General features: G+C 30.1%; 1 protein-coding gene across 4 annotated transcripts in view; it reads right to left on the bottom strand.

Moving 5' to 3' along the window:
* The window catches only part of LOC124544022 (tyrosine-protein kinase Btk29A), a 23,992-nt gene extending 4,957 nt beyond the window's left edge, over positions 1-19,035 (bottom strand). The window contains exons 1-10 of one of the 4 annotated variants that reach the window (XM_047122394.1): positions 18,794-19,035; positions 18,098-18,252; positions 13,156-13,287; positions 10,553-10,646; positions 9,623-9,808; positions 8,770-8,841; positions 3,725-3,795; positions 836-913; positions 399-463; positions 228-293 (exon numbers count right to left, since the gene is read on the bottom strand). In XM_047122394.1, the coding sequence (XP_046978350.1) occupies positions 228-293; positions 399-463; positions 836-913; positions 3,725-3,795; positions 8,770-8,841; positions 9,623-9,808; positions 10,553-10,646; positions 13,156-13,287; positions 18,098-18,247 (914 nt within the window). In that variant the 5' untranslated portion in view covers positions 18,248-18,252; positions 18,794-19,035. Of the gene's footprint in view, positions 1-227; positions 294-398; positions 464-835; positions 914-3,724; positions 3,796-5,382; positions 5,596-5,625; positions 5,929-8,769; positions 8,842-9,622; positions 9,809-10,552; positions 10,647-13,155; positions 13,288-18,097; positions 18,253-18,793 lie in introns of those variants that run through there. The other 3 variants (XM_047122395.1, XM_047122396.1, XM_047122397.1) reach the window with 3 other exon arrangements.

The following is a 19,035-nucleotide window of genomic DNA, read 5'->3' as shown; positions in this document are numbered from 1 at the left end:
TTAGTATTGTTGTGTTCCGGATTGAATGGTTAGTGTACCAGTCAAAATACTGCCTGTATTAGGGACATAACACATCAGTTCCCACAGTTGGTAGTAGCAATGTAAGAAATGCCTAAGTTTACATAAGGTGGCAATGTCCATTGGCGGTCTTGGCAATAACCATCAGGAGACCCATTTTCCCTTCCGAACTATACCGTAATTTTTAAAATAAAAAACAGTAAACTCACTCATATTTTTGTAGTCCTATCGTTTCCTTTTCCTTAACGTAATTACTTGGAATGTATCCAACAGATCTGAAAAACAAAAATAAAATTTAAAAGCCTGTTACGTGTAGGTATGCTGTATTTTACATCACACAATTTTAAAAAGTCTTTGAACTGTTATGACTACGAACTAACCCATTTTCATCTTTGACTTTCCACCAATGTTCCTGTGAATCATCTATTACTTCATACTCTGCACCCTAGAAAGAAAAAGCAAAGGTTAAAACCAATATAAGAACTTTTTAGACTGTGATGGTAACCGTTTATTTTTTCATTTAAATTTTCAAATGCTTGTCTCTATTATTTCGAGATATGGAGCATGTTTAAATTTTTGTCATATCTGTATTTATAAAATTTCTCTTAATATTTTTAATCTGTATAATGAGACGTGGCAAAATTTCTCACGATATTTGCCTTGATTAAGTTATGGAAAAAAGCATGTTAAACTCAATGATGTTTGTGAGGATTTTATTGCGCGATCTTCGTTCAAGATACACGTCGCCACTTTACTTGTATTTAAGGGGTCATATTGGCGATAATATTAAATGTGTAACCGTTACTAAAATCCTTACCTTCTCTAGTGAAAGGTCGCCGCTTTCGATAGCTTTGAAGGGGTATAAAGCCACCACGACTTTAGTTCTTTGTTTTTCCTTAAACAAAATGTTGCCTCAATTAAGACTCGCATTAAAAAATAATCCGAAGGTCACCACTTACATTCGACAGTTTCATATAAAGGAAAATATTATACGAAGAGATAAAAGATAAACCGGTTTTATTATTATTTTTGTACTTCCAGTGTCCATGTTCCAGAAGTATCTTAATAAAATACGTCCTAAGGTTTTAAAAAATGTTATGCAATGAAAAAATTCTGTAACATATTGAATCTCTACGATAATAATTAAAATATAAAAATAACACGAAGTTTTTCTCAGTTTAGGATTTCACTTTAAGGGGACTACAGGAGCTAATTGCCCTTGAGAATCACGCGCACACATATATACACTAACGAGTCTAACGACAAAAACGGCATGTCCCCCCGCGCACTACGCTTAGCGAGGCGGCGAGGTTACGCCTGAATATTCCAATAGATGGCGCCGAACCGCCGCGCGCCGCGCCGAGCGAAAGCGAAGCGAAGTCAATTCTATCAATTCTATCAATCATAGATTTCATAAAAATAGACAGGACAACAGAATTATTTTAATTTCTTTGTGTCATTTAAAAAATTATGATAAAATTAAACAGAATTAATTAAACTTAAATTATTATTATTTTATGTACAAAAAATAGTTAATTTAAACATTTTTTTCTTTAATTTTTACTGTATCAATTCAATTAGTTGTAATACTAAATATTAAATCGTACCTATTTTTAAATTTTGTAAGTTTGTTAAGCGATTTATTAAATAAAATTGGAACTGTTCGTAATTTGTACACTGACAAAAAGCGTAGAGTTTGTTCGTTTTACTAATATCGGTACACAAAGAAAAAAAATTAAGTTAAAAAAGTCAGCATCAAAAAGTTACTATAAAAATAATATCGTCAAGTCGGTTTAGTAGAATTATTGGTTAACTCGGTCAATCACAGTGGGTTTAGTCATAAATCTCATAAAAATAGTTTGGATATTAGAATTATTTGTATTGTTTTTGACTGATATTTGAAATAAAACTGATTCAATTAAATTCAAATATTTTTATTTATTTTTGGTTTAACAAAAAAACAAATAAATTTCGTTTCAATTTTTTTATTAAAATATTTTTTTTAATTATTCGTTCGTCGTCGTTCGTTATTAAAATATCTTGGATACTTGCAATCAATATTTCACCCACTTTCACTGAAGCTACGAGCTAAAATTTTTCAATTGATACTATTTCCAATCTTTAAAAAATATTGAATTACGTATATGACACTTCTAAATATTTTAGTTCTTTGGTTCACAAAAATTACATATTTCAAGATGGCCCAGTGGGTAGAACGCGCGCATCTTATTGCGGGTTCAAACCCAGGCAAGCACCACTAAATATTCATGTGATGTGCTAATTTGTATTTTTTTTTTTTTTTTTATTATTAAATTTCATCCATACATAACTATATTTCCTATTATACACAAAATTGATAAAATTAAACTCTAACGTAATAGAAATAGCTTCCGTGTTATTTTTTTTCGATTTTCTTAATTCTGAAAAAATAAATGCATAGTTGTTAGGAATTAAATTTTAATAATTATAAAAAATATATATATTTTTAAATATAGTCCTTTAAAAATAATAAAATATTAGTTCAGAGTGCGGGGATCGAACCCGCACATTTATCTTGGACTTGCTTGCATTGACCAAATACTCCATGGTGACTGTAAGAAATCTGTCGAAAAATCTGATTCTATGCGAACTAATTGCATTGTTTTTAATAAATGTTTCCAATAATCATTATTTATAATATATATATATATATATATGTTTACTAATTAAATACTCTTACCTTTTCATATTATCTTTCATATGTTCGGCTTTTTAATTTATATGAACGTTTTTTAGTTTTCTTCACAGATTGTACTTTATTTCCCATGTTTACAAAATTAAACTTTATAAAAAATAACTTAACAAAAAAATAAATGGCTAACTACAACTAGACTATTTTAACTTAATATATTTATTTACATAAAAGAATAATATTCGACAATTAATTTACAATTAAAATTACACAAAAATAAAATCTACGAGATTTTATTCGCAACGATGCGGTGAAAAGAGCGACACGTCTGTATAGCAACAGGCCTCGGCCGGCAGTGTCTGTACGAGGCGCTCACGCACACATGCTTACACATTTTGGTCGAAAATAAGAAAATCTGATTTAAAAAAAATCTATTGATTTTACTAAATAATTAACATAATAAATTTTTAGTATATTGTTTGTAGAATAATCTGACAAAAGACCAAAATTATTGAAGGTATATAAGTGTAGTTAAAAAACAAAAAAAGACTTTTTTAGAGGTAACTTTGCGATTTTTTTCTATCGTACCAAATTAATTACATCATGTTTTCAACACAATTAATAACTAGCATCTATCCTGAAGATTAACATATATTTTTTTCATTTGGTTTATTGCATTGGATTATATACTTTTTGGCATTTTAAAACTTGCATTTAGCTCATGTAGTCCCCTTAAGTACAATTAAATAAAAAACACTTGCAAAAAGTTAGTAATATCGAGTCAGTAATACCTACGACTGTCGCTTACTGGTAGTGGGTTAAACAGGTAAATAGTTTTTAGGTGTTTTTTATAATATTGAAAGGTTTTGTTCGAAGAGACGAAAAACCTTTTATTACTGTTTTAAATATTATTTTATAAGTGAAAATGTGTTTTAAACATGACCTATAAATTTTACAAAAAATATTAAGCCGAAAAATATTAATTAACACCTGCTTAGTATAACTGTATTTAATAATAATAATTAAGAACCTTACCTTTGGTTTCGCCGAAGGAGTCCCTGGAGGAACTCCGCCTCCTCCGGGCATGGTGACGGCCGCCGTGACCGCTAAACAAATAAACATAATACCTATTACTACATTAATGACTATTTTATTAGCGTAACTAATTCAAATGTCAGCCTTTGATCATTCTAACCAATAAAAGCGTTTTTTTAATTATCATCGTGTTTTTTATTTGCCAAAAGAGGCAGACGGAGCAGATTGATGCCTATCATGTCGTCATCCTCACTGCCCATTGATTTTGGCATAAGACAACGATACCAATATATTAGTCCTACAGCATTGCGCCCGACCGTGTATCCTAATGTATCAATTATATCGAGTCGGAGAGTCACACTCTACATATTCAAATAGGTCTTATTTAAATAGGTGTTAGTGTTAAAACATACGAATAACAAAATAAGAGAACATTTTATTGAAAAAAACAAAATTAATTCTGTAATATCCGCATCACAGCAACTAAATGTTTAGTTACAGAACCAAACAAAAAAACAATATAAAAAGTTAATATAATTATTGGTTGAAGTTAAAATAAGTTGAAGGACTTGTTATTTGAGGTAATACAAAGGCAAGTTAATACAAAGTTACAATACATAATTCAGCTTCCTGTTTACATATTCATATTAAACGGAAGATGCATTGCATCACATCCTGTCCACTGTCGCATAAATTATAATTGAATTAAAAGTTCACATCACATCATTCAAAAAAAAATGTCTGATGTGATTTTAATACAATTATATACGTTAAATGTTCCAAGATACCGATTATTATTATGAATTAAGAGCGTCCCGTAAATACAACATGCAGAGTTTTCATCGGCGCTTTAAGTAACTGTTTTGCACCCTAAAGTTACAAAACTTTTATTTTAAATACATTTATATACTAATAATTATGATATACGGCATATTTACTTCTTCAAAACACATCTTCAGCATTCATTCATTCATGAATTAACGTATTTGCTGAGATAATGCATTCAGCCAAACAAACTCTCCAGTACTATAATATAACACGTCACTACTTTTTACGATATTATTCGACATAATTATAAAACAACCTTATACAGCAACAACAACAAGTTGGATTTAAATGATGTACTTTTTAATGTATATATCATAATAATTGTTTGCGTGACAAACATCTAGTCTTGAAGCGAATTATCTTCAAGGTATAATTTTTCTTAATATGATAAACGTGTAATCATTGTTTCCTCTATACAAAGTTACATCACAACGGTACAAAATAATGTATAATTATATAAATGGAAATAAACACAAGAATATGATGAATATACATAAAGTTAAAACATTTTAAACGGAATAATGAAAAAGTGCAATGGAAGGGGGTCAAAATAATTCATATATATAATATATAAATAATTACATCGAAGAGAAAGTTACAATAAACCATTAACTTTTACTGTGCGTGGGTATTGAACTAACAACTTTCATTGAACTTATCTCTTAACTGATCATCACTTTATTTTAGTTACGATAGTATTCAAAATGAATTATAAGAATAACATTTCACTCTGAACTTTGATTTTTCACTCAAAGACTCGACTTAATAATAATTGACTATGAAAACATAAGTCGTAACTCATTTTCACCCATAATTTCCTCTCTCACTACCTCGTTTTGTAGAGACCCTTATAAAGCATGTTTAAAAAACAAGTTAGTCTTAATCGATCGACAAGTCAGATAAATAAATTTAAGCACGATAAACCACAAGCACATTGACGAAATCCGAATCACTGCGAACATTACACAAACGCATTACATTACACCTGACAAGACAAGTAAGCGAGTGCAACTGGTGAACGCAACCGGTGGCTGCGAGGCCACGGGAAAAAGGTCAATCCAAATGTCTCGTACCCTCTAAGGCCGGGAGGAAGGACGACAGCGACAGACATGGTATTTTAGATTTCTTCTTGGTGACCATCGGTTCGTCTTCAGACTTAGTCTGCAACATGGGAACAGAACAACACAGCCGGACGTCCGCGCGCGACTCCGCCAACAGACTGCCGGTGCCGACTGGCGTGTCAATGTACCGTGTCGACTGTCGACTGTCGAGCTAAAGCGAAATACACCGCGGAGCCGCCGCCGCGCTAACACGACGCGCTTGCGTTTTTTCGATCGCTATAGGTAGGTAAGTACTTCGAGGAACTGTGACAATCAATATATCAGTGATCAAAACCATTTTACATAAAATAATGACCTATTTGAGTTTTTTCAATGATAAATATTTCGAAGATATAATATTTTTTTACTAGTACATGTAATAAGCAAAAAAATACTTTTTGAGTAATATTTTGTTCTATCTTAAAGTTCATAAAGAGATTTAAAAAAAATGTCCAAGTTTTGACTTATTTAAAAACGATGTCATGGTAAACATGGATTTATGTTTACGAGACGAGCGAGTAAGAGCAGAAAAGATGGTCGTACGGCCTACATTCACCTTCGTAGCGCGAGCGCAAGTCATGTGCTATCTCGCTCACGCATATGTATAACTTCATTTAAACGAAAAGAACATAACATTCACATTACATTTTCCCAATGCAGCTCCATAGTGTACTTTATTGTAAAGTCATTTAGATTCTATTCCAAACATTTTAATATGTAATTAATTTTATGTACGTAACACAATTAACACTTAATAGAAGTGATTATAATTTTTATTTTAAAGAAATATTTAAACTATTACTTAACAATCATCATATTTATTATCACCAAAAAATAGAAGATATTTAACAAGATAAGATTATAAATTAAATTTTTCATAAAACCGAATAATAAAATTCAAATTAGCACCTTTAATAATATGAAAATATTACACAATTTATTAACAAAATACCATTTAATAGTATAAAGGCAAAAAACAATATGCATTCGCAATTAATAACGCTACCCATTTCACTTTCGAATAAGAAAGTGAAGGCAAAAAAAATGGGATCGTGTCACGTTCAGGTTTGAGACGAGCGCTACTTACAGATATTACTCATCGCGGTAACTTTTCATTTAATTAATTACGCATCCTTCATGAATCATAATCAAGAATATCAATTAATCAAAATTATGTAACATTATAGAGTCTCCTACAATTTTATATTAACTCCGAAAATACCGCCTCCGACTAAATTAAATTATGAATAAAATATAAATATATGCAAAAAAATATATAAACACATTTATTTTTTTTTATTAAATTACTGAAATCCAAATAAACGTACGCGTCCAAGATCGCTTCAATCAACAACAAAACTTACTTAAACCTTATTTAAAGTTAAGACATGTGGCAAATATATAAAAATAAGCATAATATCAAAAACATAACCGATTAATATATGTTTGAGCGTTTAATAAATTATTGATTTCGTAAAAGGACAATGGGTGGACCCACTGGACTCTACAATCATTGATGTACGTCAATTACTATTAGGTTCATATTGACCAAAAAACTTAATGTTAATACTATTACTACACAATACCTATGTATAGTAATCTCTGTATATACTTGAAAACTTTATAATATAGGCAAACTCAAACTCAAATTACATTATTCAGTGTAGAAGCATTACACTTTCTTATTAATGGTCAAATTAAAAACTACCACCGGTTCGGAAAGAGAAGCACCCTGACCTGAGAAGAACCGGCGAAAGAAACTCAAGAAATTGATACTATGAAATATATAATATTTACGAACGTTCCACTTGAAAAAACTCGAGAATTTTGAGAACTCTGACAATAGGTTCCCACAAATCTATTGTTTTAAAACGTGTGTTGCGGAAGAGTATTTACTTTAAAATTATATTTTTTTTAATCGAATATATTTCATAAAGTTATATTCGAATTAAATATTACTCCTGGGTTCAGTTTCTATGCGTTTCGTTTACGTTTCCCTTTTATATTTTAAATCACTTCGAATAACAAGCATGACGATACTTCTAACTAAATCATTGTTTTGTGTTTCGACGAAACGAAAGCGATAAATAACATCCAGAGTTAGCTATCCTCAGCCACGTGATTCATTAAGAGACTCCTCAGCTCAGTGTGATTCAAATATTTCCTATACCTTTATATAAATGATATACTCTGGTAAAAAAGGTAAAATAACTGCAGCATCAGGGAATAATTTACAAAAAAGGCACTATAAAAGTGATTCATGATATTAGATGAGCTAAATCTATCAAGATTTGATGGGGTGATTATACCATCTTACCAAACTCTATATATAACGTTTGTATTAAGAAAAAAAGGACATACAATACATACAACTAGTGAGTAGCCTGATTGGCTCTTGGCTAAGCAGCAAAGAATATGTTTGTAATAAAGAAATATTTCTTATATTGAAAGTTGTACAGTACGTACAGTAGCAAAAATAGTCAAAATAATACCCGCTGAATCACGATCGCTGTCTTAGGTCAGAGTACTTTCTTTTGACTATCAATAAGAAAATATAATGCTTCTACGTTCAACAATATGAATTTGAATTTTAAACTTACGTAGTACTAATAACTTAATATTTACGCCTCATTATTGACCAATTAGGATGCTTTATATAATCAATATCGACGTCAGTGCCGCGTCATACAAAATCAGTAATGCATTACTTCGCGTCATATCGCTCCCTAATACGATTAATACCTACTTCTTGTACTACGAAACGAGGTCATATCACACAAAACTTAAATACAATTATCGCTTATTAAAAACTATAAGAGCTATTTTATGTCGTTGACATCGATTTCGTCTAAGAAAAAACGAAATTATATACCCATACAACATACCTATACAAACTTTTTTGATAATAGACTTAATTCGTTTTAAGAATTAATGCCTTCTCGAAAAAAAATAACATCGTGTTCATAATTTTTATTTTTCATAATCGTGTTAATTTTTAATTAAACGCATAAGCTACTTTTATCTCTGTAGAAAGCCAATGCATTCGTCTTAAATACCTTACAGGTATTTATAGCAATTCTCTTGTACAGCACATTGCGACACTAGCGAAATACTCACCGGAAACATTGAATTCTTGCTTACGAGAGACGGCTACTTTCTGGCCAATGATTTCACCCAAACGGGCCATAACTAGAGAAAAAATAAAATATTTCAGGTCCACTACAATCCGGTCTTGTTACTTTATAAGGAAAGCATGATAGTTCTAGTATCCCTCCTTGCTTAATTAGCCGTTGTTACCTTAACACGGTATTCAAATGCAATCGAACATTATGCGTGCTGTTTGTTTCAATTGAATTTATTCATTAAAAAAAAAGTTTATGAAAGCCCATTTAATTTTTTGATTTCCCTTCCTCTCTTTAATTTTTAAATAAATATCTTCTAAACTGCGCATCCAATAAATTGCTAACATAAGTTTTATTCAATGGTGTGCATATAAATTATAAATGAAGATAAAATATATAAATAAATAGGTGATCAATATGCAAATAGAAATATTATGAAATATTACTAATTATGTATATATATTTATAAATATTATGAAATATTACTAATTATATATATTTATAAAAAAATATTTTTAGCTCTGTTAAACTAAGCTGTTGATAGCGAGTTACTAAAATTAAATTTCATAAAACCGATACATAGAGATAGTGACAGAAATGCCCCAATCATTGGCTACAAGCTTGGCTAACTTCTAGGGTTCGAATTACCTAAGTAATAATTTTATATATTACATAAACAATATTCCTAGCTGAATCAATCTACATAATCAACAAAATTGCAAGTCTCTTAATAAGAAACATGTAAACAAAATTCAATATATAGTACTCCATGAACCTAAAAAATTTCAATATAAAACCTTTTTGGATATAATTATTCATAATTAAGAGAAAATTGTAAAGATACTCACGTAAGCCGTTTTCGCTGTTCGGTTTATGATCTTGGATAATTAGTTCTAGCTCGGGCTCCGGTAGCGGCCAGATAGCAGTGAGGGCACAGCCCGGCGCTGAACGGCGCTCCGCGTCACAGCAGGCCCAGCGTCGCGCCGACCAGACCTCCGGATGGTAGCGCGCTCGACGAGTGTTTGATATACAAACTATGACAACCAGTTGGAATCTTTTTGAAAATGAATAATCACAAGGTAACGAAAAAGCTGTTTTAAGCGTTTCTATTGTTTTGTATTCGCGAAATAATTCCAAACGTTAAACAGTTAGTAAATTGAAAAAAAATAAAGATATGTTAAGTAATATTAAGTCTTAATTTAAAACAGTTTTAAACAGCTAACTCACAAGCAGCGCGCGTTACTTTGTCCATGTCAATAACTTGATACACTACGACTTGTATGCGTACTCGGGTGCACTCAAGCGATAAGCCTTTCATCTATTGCAATATTTTTGAAACCGCAATATGTCTGATACTCGTACACATAGGAGACACACTCTCGAAAGGGGTTTTATTGAAAACTAATACTGTTTTATATTGACAAATGGTTTGACGAAATAGTTCGTGTCTCCCTGCACATATTCAGACGATTCAAAAGTGCTTTTATGAGCCTACTTCAATAAGAACATTTTGATTATCAAAGAGCAAGTTGAATAGATATTTTGAGTTTATATTTAATAACACATTTAATCTTTATCTTCCTATAAGTAGTAATTTATATGATTATAGTTTAACGATAAACAAGGGTACCAATTCTAATTTACTGTTTTATATATTAATGGGAGATTATATTTGATGTATCACATATTTTCGTGTAGAAGCTATTTGGTCGAAATTCAAGTGAGATTTCTGTATCATAAATGTTAAATATATTTTTAATACGATAATAATAACTTACTAGTTCTAATTTCGTGGATCCAGCTCAGTCTTTCACTGTGCTCTCGAGCCGCAAGGTATAACGTGTAGTCAGTGTTCTGTTCCGTGTACCCAACCTGCAAGCAAGCGAAATCATTACAATTGTGTTCACACTAAGCGATAGCTTACGATCGAAGCGAATTAAACGATGTTAGGGACATCTCTCTAAGACGACGACGACTGACGGTAGGAACTTTGATTCGTTTTTGGAAATACATTTGGAAACTAGTAATGATCGATCAAAACAATATACTTAAGTTTTTCTGTTATGAGCTAATAAAATGAAAGTAGGTATTATACCATTGTGTATACATTACATGCATATATGTATATACGTGATGATGTTGATATCTATCCGTTCGTGACAGACGCTACCCGGATAACTGGCAATACTTTATCCAAATACAACATATTTGGCTTTGAACAATCTTGCCTGATGAAATATCCAGATGGTATATCTAGATTTTAAGTCATGTCTGCCACTAAATAAAATGTATGTCCTGAATAAAATGACGCCGTGTCCGGCATCTGGATCTAAACACATCGTAGCCCTAAGCCTATTGCTCTATTAGAGTGAGTTAATAGTCTGCTATGTACCTACTAGCTCTATAATACTTCCTGCTCGGTTAGCCATTCTATCGTTTATCGATGTAACGTGTAGCAATTCCAATAAAAATAAAATAACATGGCAAATAAGATCGATTATGACGTCAATAATTTCACATAAGAGTATTTTTTGCTGCATTTATGCTGAATATACTGTTAACTTTCCGTCTTTATTATTTGCTGGCAAATTTTTGAGGATTTCAAAATAGAAAAAGGTTATAAGTGCAGCTTCATTTTTAAAACATATTTTTATGTACTTTTTTTCAATAGCTCATCGATTGTAAACTGACCTTATATTGTGTAGAAAGTACATCAACGAATGACTGAGATAAAGGTATAAAACTGGTATAACTTTATCGGTAGTTCTGTTAACATAACACATATTCGCCTCATGTGAAACGGTTTTAATATTTTTTTAAATAAACCGTAGTTTCAATGTGTTCCCATTCAAATATAAATCTTGAAGGGTGTAAATTTAGAGATTCATCATTTATAGAGTTTCCGGAGTCAAAAGTAAAATATCAAAATGAAGAGAGCTGTTTTTTTTTTTTTAATTTAAAAGCGATAAACACAAGATCTACCTATCCAATGAAAAAGAAATTTAACCTTGGACGCTCTATTTATCGTGAAAGACTATGTAACATCATGCTACCACCCGCGGGGGCGTAACAGGATCGCGACAGGCAAAAGAAAAATATAATACATACATGTTTTCCAATAACGTAGAAATATAAAATAAAATGGACAACAAAGCATGACCGACATGTGCGCGTAGCTAAATTGAAAACTAATAATATTTTTAATGACGTTGTAGAAATATTTACACAGGCAAAATATACAGTTATTACTTTTTGAATTTTTAGAATGCCTAATTAGATAGTTAAAATGCAAATATACATATAGATAGTTACCTATCTGGCTTTTGTTATGCAGAAAAAAAGGTAAATAGTGATATGTTTTTGGTAGTAATATTCACTTACCACATACGTATGACAAACACAAAAAAAAATTGTAAATAATACTCCATCGTATCATATATAACAAATAATAGATTCATTATTGTTAAAGATTTCACACACACTTTTATTTCTTGTATATTTATTAAAACGTGTTAAGAACTGACCTACGAAAGATATGATTACATTTTAAAACAGTCAGTAGAAGTATTAACGATATTTTTTATTCAGGAAACTTTATAAATGATGTTGTTTATTATGCAAAGGATTAATAGTGCGAGGCAAATCATTTGAACTAATGTTATCAAACGGGAAGTAAGCGAATGTCAGTAAGTGAACATTAATGCTGCGTGAATATTTTATCTTTATATATATATATATAAATGTTCTGCACGTGTGTATGTATACTCTATAATCTATTCTAATAGAAGTAGAAAAAGATAAACAAGCCTTAGATTTACATATTTCATGCGATTTGCTAATAACAATAATTTCGTGCACTACTAAGAGTTCATGACTAATATGTCTGTATTTAACACTTTAACACTTATTTACACTTTAATTTTTTTTCTAAATTTCCGATAATAGTTTTGTCGACGTTCAAAAATCGAGCCTACGATTGTAAACAAAATACCTATATATCCTTTTTTTTTCATATGGATGAAATCGATACCGGTCTCTAACATATTAACAAAAACCTACTGAATCCATTTGGATAAAAATCGCAATTTTGCCTTAATACTTTTATACACAATGCAATTTATATCATCAATGGTTACGTTAAGCTCAAATAAAAAAAAAGAAAAAAAAAAACATTAATTAATTAATCACAATCTCTGTTAATTTAAAAAGTACTGTTGTACGTCAAAGAATTATAGGAATTAATAGTATAGAATTAAGTTTGAATCAAGCAAAACGCGAACGCAAAAACACACTCATAACATATAATTATTTTTTTAAGTTTGTTAAAAACAAAACGCGTCTCATCAGCGAGCGATGCGTCATGGTATTTTAAATGCGTTACCTGGAAGGGGTACCTGTAGGCAGGACTCTTTTCGTTGTCGCCGTCTAGTATTTGCTTACTCAGCTCTCCTAGCTGTGCTTGTTCAACCGTATGAATGGCGTCCGTTGGTATACGTCCGCGCTCTTTACGTTTCTGAAAACAAAGCTGATTATTTATTAAATGGAAAATCAGCCCGTGACATGAATCATTGTTTCTCTTTTCCTTTTATTGTAACACAGGTCTTATGTAATACTATAGTTCTTACTTTACATTCAAATCAATGATAAAAAATAAAGATACAGAACAAGACTACTTGCTCGCTAAAAGAACTTATTTCAAATACACATATAATGTATTTTTATAATTAGACGAACTCGAAAACACACTTTAATTGGCAAAGCACTCCGTGATATGAGAGTATCAGCAAAACCTACATTCTGAAGCTGTTTAAATTCATTTTTCAACACATAATTCAAAAACATTGAAAATATCGAAACTTACTTTAAAAAAATGCTCTTTCTATAAAATTCAGAACTAAAATGTATAAACTGAACCAAAACGAAACCTACAAATTCAGTGCTCAATTTGTTAAAATTATTTTATGTTTTTCCGAGAATTGCATTTTAGCTCTAATTATTATTAAATTTTAATTAAAAGCTTGTTTCTGTTCGCTCAACTTGATAGGTTGTCAACGTGAACTATGTCGTGAAAATAATTTATTCAAAATGCAATATCTACTTCAATACGAATTTTGAAAACTACATTAATTTAAATGACGTATTTGATTTTATAAATAGATAACCAAATTTAATGTTAGACTTTTTTCTTTTCGTAACTATCGTATAAACATATGAGAAATATAATATACAAATAACATAACATCATAGTTCCTAATGTTGTGGCGCATTAGTTATGTAATGAATGATTATTATTTTTTACTGCACAAATGTCTACAGGCAGTGACCACTTACCATTAAGTGACCCATTTGCAAGTGCTGATATCAAAATTAGTGCATACCGCAAACATTAGGTACTGCTTAGTCGTACTCGGTAAGTGCCTATGATAGAATAAATAAATCTTTTTTTTTTAAACCAAACTGAATTTGTACAATTTTTGTGCCTTTTTCAAACAGTTAAACATCAAAACGGTTCGATCTAACGGTATAGGAAACGAATCGCTCTTGATACAATTGAAGTAATAAAAGCTAAGAGGATTTCCTATCGGGAGGTTGATCGCGTCAATAGCAGGAACTCGATCTCATTGCGACACTTCAGTGCAACCGACAGAGTCGCCAATTTAAAAATGCAGTTAGTGCTGAAATAAACGATGTCTAATAGGTAACGTTAATGCATGACTTATTATAATAAAATGTTTAATGTACATTGTTCCATGTTACCGCTATGAGAATTCCGAAGAAAGTAAAACGGTATTTCCCTTTACCTCTCTCTACCATTTATCATTATTTTTAACGTTATAACGATAACGCAATGGTATAAGCCATTTTATTATAAAGTTTAAAGTATATATATTTATTAAAAAAAAAAAACTTTGACTGTCGAATTCTATAATGTATTTAATTAACTCTTCCAAAAACTCAGGTGACATCAAAAAAGTCAAATCTATAATAAATATTATTGAGTAATTTTATATTCAAAACAATTTATGAAATTTCCATATTTCACAAAGGACACTAAACTTTAAGTAGAAGTATAACCAATCTTGACTACCATTTAAGTTTTTATAGGAAGAATTTGTTAGACTTTAAGTCAAATTTAGTATATAAAAAAATATCAAAATGTCAATTTAGCATAAACGTGTTACATATATATTTACACCCTAAACCTATTATTATTGTTGAAAGTAGCCACAGATAGGCCAAGCGTCTTCTGTTTTGCGGGAAAAGCTTAGAGCATTATAAAGTTTAGAGGTGCTTGCCCGGGATTGAACCCATAATCTTTGATAAGAAATATAATCGTACTAGTCTAACCGCATTAAATTAAGCGAATCAATGTTGACTATTTGCATAATTATCACATTATATATAATTAGTAAGAGAAAAATTTATAATAATAAAAAACACATGACGAGGCTCGATAAATAGGTAATTATTTTAATTTCCGGACGAAAAATAAGTAATTACTATAATTAATTCCTAATTTAACACTGTTTTTTTAATATTAGTAATAATTAATAAAGCTTTATTTTTTTGCTTTCCAATATATAAGGACGATAATATGTAGTGATATCCGATATTATTTACTATAATTGCACTATCATTTTTAATAGCATTTAGTTATATATTTGTATTGAAATGGAAAACTATATCGACTATTTCGAATTACCGAATTGAAAAACTGACAAGTTTATGTTTCAATCTCCATTATAATTTAAATAATAATACAGAAAATCGTCATTCAACTAGCGCTTTATGTAAGTACATATTATAATCATCATGTTTTGTGCTGATAGTGCTCGAACTAAAAAGTGGTTGTCAAAAACCTGATTAAATTCTGTTGTTCAACGTAGATGTTTGACAAAGTCTACTGAATCCAGTATCGCAGAAGCACTGACTTTAAACTTTATTTTTAAAGTATAGAGATATTCGAGAACAAAAAAAAGTTTTTTTATCGAAAAGTGCAAACGAAATGCTGTATGACCATTTAATCCGAAAAAGAACAGTCGCGTCAAAGCAAAAACCACATGTGAATACTTGGCTAGAAGAATGTAGTTGCTATGGAGAATGCCTTTTACAAACAATTAGTGCGACGCGAAGGGCTCTTCATTTTAACCGCTCACTGAGGGATAGTAGAGACCGCGGCGTGACTGTACATACATTAAAGAATGAGGGTTGCGCGCCCTTTATTATAGTAAGTGATTGGAGAGTGCTACACACTACTACGTGTGAGGATTGTTTAGGTGATTTTCTCGACACAAAACGCTTTACTTTCTCTCTTTATTATTTTTTCGCGACACTACTTCTACTTATTTTTTAAGATTTTTTTTTTCTTTTTACTTCACGCACAAAAAATGTTATTCTACAGTTCGGAGAAATATTTAAAAGGATAAACACATTTTATTTAAACAATATGAGGAAACTATTTTGCAGTTTACGTAGGTATCAAAATATTGAAAGCATGGACATTGATGTTAGCACCAAATGTTTTATTCGCATAACACGAAAGCACAAAATGCCTACACTGAGATGGCTGAATATGGACTTAAGCAATTAAATGGTCAATTTGAATCGTCATCGTTTTGCACATATTTTTATTAAAATGGCAATAATTAAATAAAAATAAGAAACGAAAAATTGTTCCACAAGAACGAAAAGCACGATCAATTAAACTCGAAAAATACCGGGACCATTTATGGAGCCTATCTATCAGCGAGGAACGTTTCGCGTGGGTTGTTTCTGAGGTTCCTCTAAATCAATGATTTTTAATTTATTATGTACGAATATGATAAAGATTTTAGTTATTTACCGTATTATTTTTAAACAGAGCACTTAATATTTCTTTTCTTTATTAAATTAATAAAAATATCGTTACCGTATAATGTAAGCGAAGAACGGGTGAACGACGGGCGGCAGTACAGGACTGCCGGGTTCCGATCCGGAGGGCAGACACGCCCAAATCGCGCATGCGTTTACTAACCCTCTTTAGAAATATTAACAGTCCTCTGTACAGTTCCAAACCCGGGTCTTAATGTTAGAAATTTATACATGAATTTCGAAATGCTTCTACATTTTTTCATTTGTAGAACTAAGTTGTAGCTCTTAATTTATACTACTGTTTTGTATTTATTTTTTATAATATCTACAGCCGGAAATACGAAAGTCTTGGCACAATCATATAAATATAGATATAGTAAGAGTGTAATGATTATTCATTCAGTTTACCATATACATTATACAAAATAAAATATTATGGAATGTTGTTAGTGAAAAAATATATTATTCAAATTGTCTATTTTAATTATACTTTAATATCTTACCTTTTTTAATAATATAAATCCGTTTTCTATTTATAAGCAGCGTAAAAAAGAACACATTATTAATATCTTTCAATCCCACCTTATTTGTCATATCGAGTGTTATATTTTTTAGTTGTTTATAAAATTACTTTCTATATTTTTTAATACTCCTATTCAGAATCAAGAAATAAATCCTTTTTAATTAATTATTCACCACCAATTAATGTCAATGGTTAATTCTATTGCTTTATTGTATTTAAAAAAAAAAATTAAAAAAAAAGCATCTCAGATGCAGAAATGATAAATACTTCAATATCGTTTTTTTAATTGCTACTGCTACCACAAATACTAAAACAACAAATATTCTGAAAATTTATAGATAAGAAGTGTTTAATAACAAAGTCATCAATTGATGGATGATTGCTTGCTTATAGTGTGCAGTACTTATAATTAATAACATATTTAAATAAAAATGAGAAAGAAACACATAGAATTAACTGCCTTTGTATAAAAATATACTGAAAATTCTGTTTATATTTCTGAATACTGTATTTTATTTTAAATGCAGTTTATTAAAGGAAGTAATGTAAGCTATTTAGGGAAAATATAATAAAAGTATGAGAACTAGGGTAGTGAAATTTGACCCAGTAATCTTATGCATTTATCTTTTTATTATGATTATAATTAAAGCAAATTACCAAATAATTAAATATATGAACAGCATATGAATAAATTATGCTGAAGCTGTAATTATTTTTGTAGTTAATTAGTATCAAATTCATACCTGCCAAATTGATTTAATTTATGTAAATTTCTTGTATAGTTTTACAAACTAGACATTAAAATATTTTTTTAACACATTATTGAATTTTCTGCCATTTAATACCAAAATATTATAAATCGATCTAACTGATAGATTTATTATATAAAATAACCAATCTTTAAAATTGAAGTAGTTCAGAAATAACATAATATATAGAAGAGTCTTACTTGACCATCGGAATCATAGTATATTAATGCTTTTCTTGTGAGAACAAAACAGCGTTCCTTGTAGTTGACTGGTGTAAATATCTTCTTATTTTGAGACCTTTTTACCATAAAGGCTTGTCGAATAACCTCGTCATCTTCAGTACAAGCCATTGTTCCTAAAACATATTTGAGTTTAAAATTCTGTCATCCTGACTTATTTTAGTTACAACATACTAAATGGAGACTAGCCGGCTGCAGAGGTTGGAGAACTGCAATGCATGTATATGTGCATAAGTACAGGTATACTCTTTAATTATTCAGTGTTATATTCTAGTGATCCAGGTACCCAATCTGATCGGAGAGTGCTCAGACTGAGATTACCAGCTTCATTTTCTTTTGCAATCGTAACACTGTCAAATTATATATTGAAAGCAAGAGGTTTAATAAGAAAAAACCAATACCTTATAATTTGATAGATAGACAAGTTTATAATTGTAGAATATTTAAGTTAAAATTAAACAATCCATATGATGCAGGCGGTCTAGGTCCGTAAATGTAAAAATACATTTCTAATATAATACTTTCAAAGCTTTTTTATTTTTAGTCCATTTCATCAATAATTGTACAAGGAAAACAATTAAAAGAAAAAACAAAAATGTTTACCGGCTAATAACTTTAATGTTAAGCATAATGACATTAAAATGTACAAATACGTACCTATTGATATTATAAGTTTATCATTATATTATTTTCCGCTCTTTATTGTGATAAGGAATTTAGAAAAACTAAAATTAAATGCAATGGCTTATATTGACACTCAAATCTTCAATATTCGTGCGCAAAAGATAATTGTAAAGTTTTTTTAAGTTAGAATCAGTATCAACAATTTCCAAAGTTATTCACATCACAAAACAAGTAATCAAGTTACAAGTATAGACAAGACTCATTAAAGCTAGTTA

This window comes from Vanessa cardui, chromosome 4 (assembly GCF_905220365.1).
Source record: "Vanessa cardui chromosome 4, ilVanCard2.1, whole genome shotgun sequence".
Lineage (NCBI taxonomy): Eukaryota > Metazoa > Arthropoda > Insecta > Lepidoptera > Nymphalidae > Vanessa > Vanessa cardui.
The sequence above is the reverse complement of the archived record's forward strand: the minus strand, read 5'-3'. Positions and strand labels throughout refer to the sequence as shown.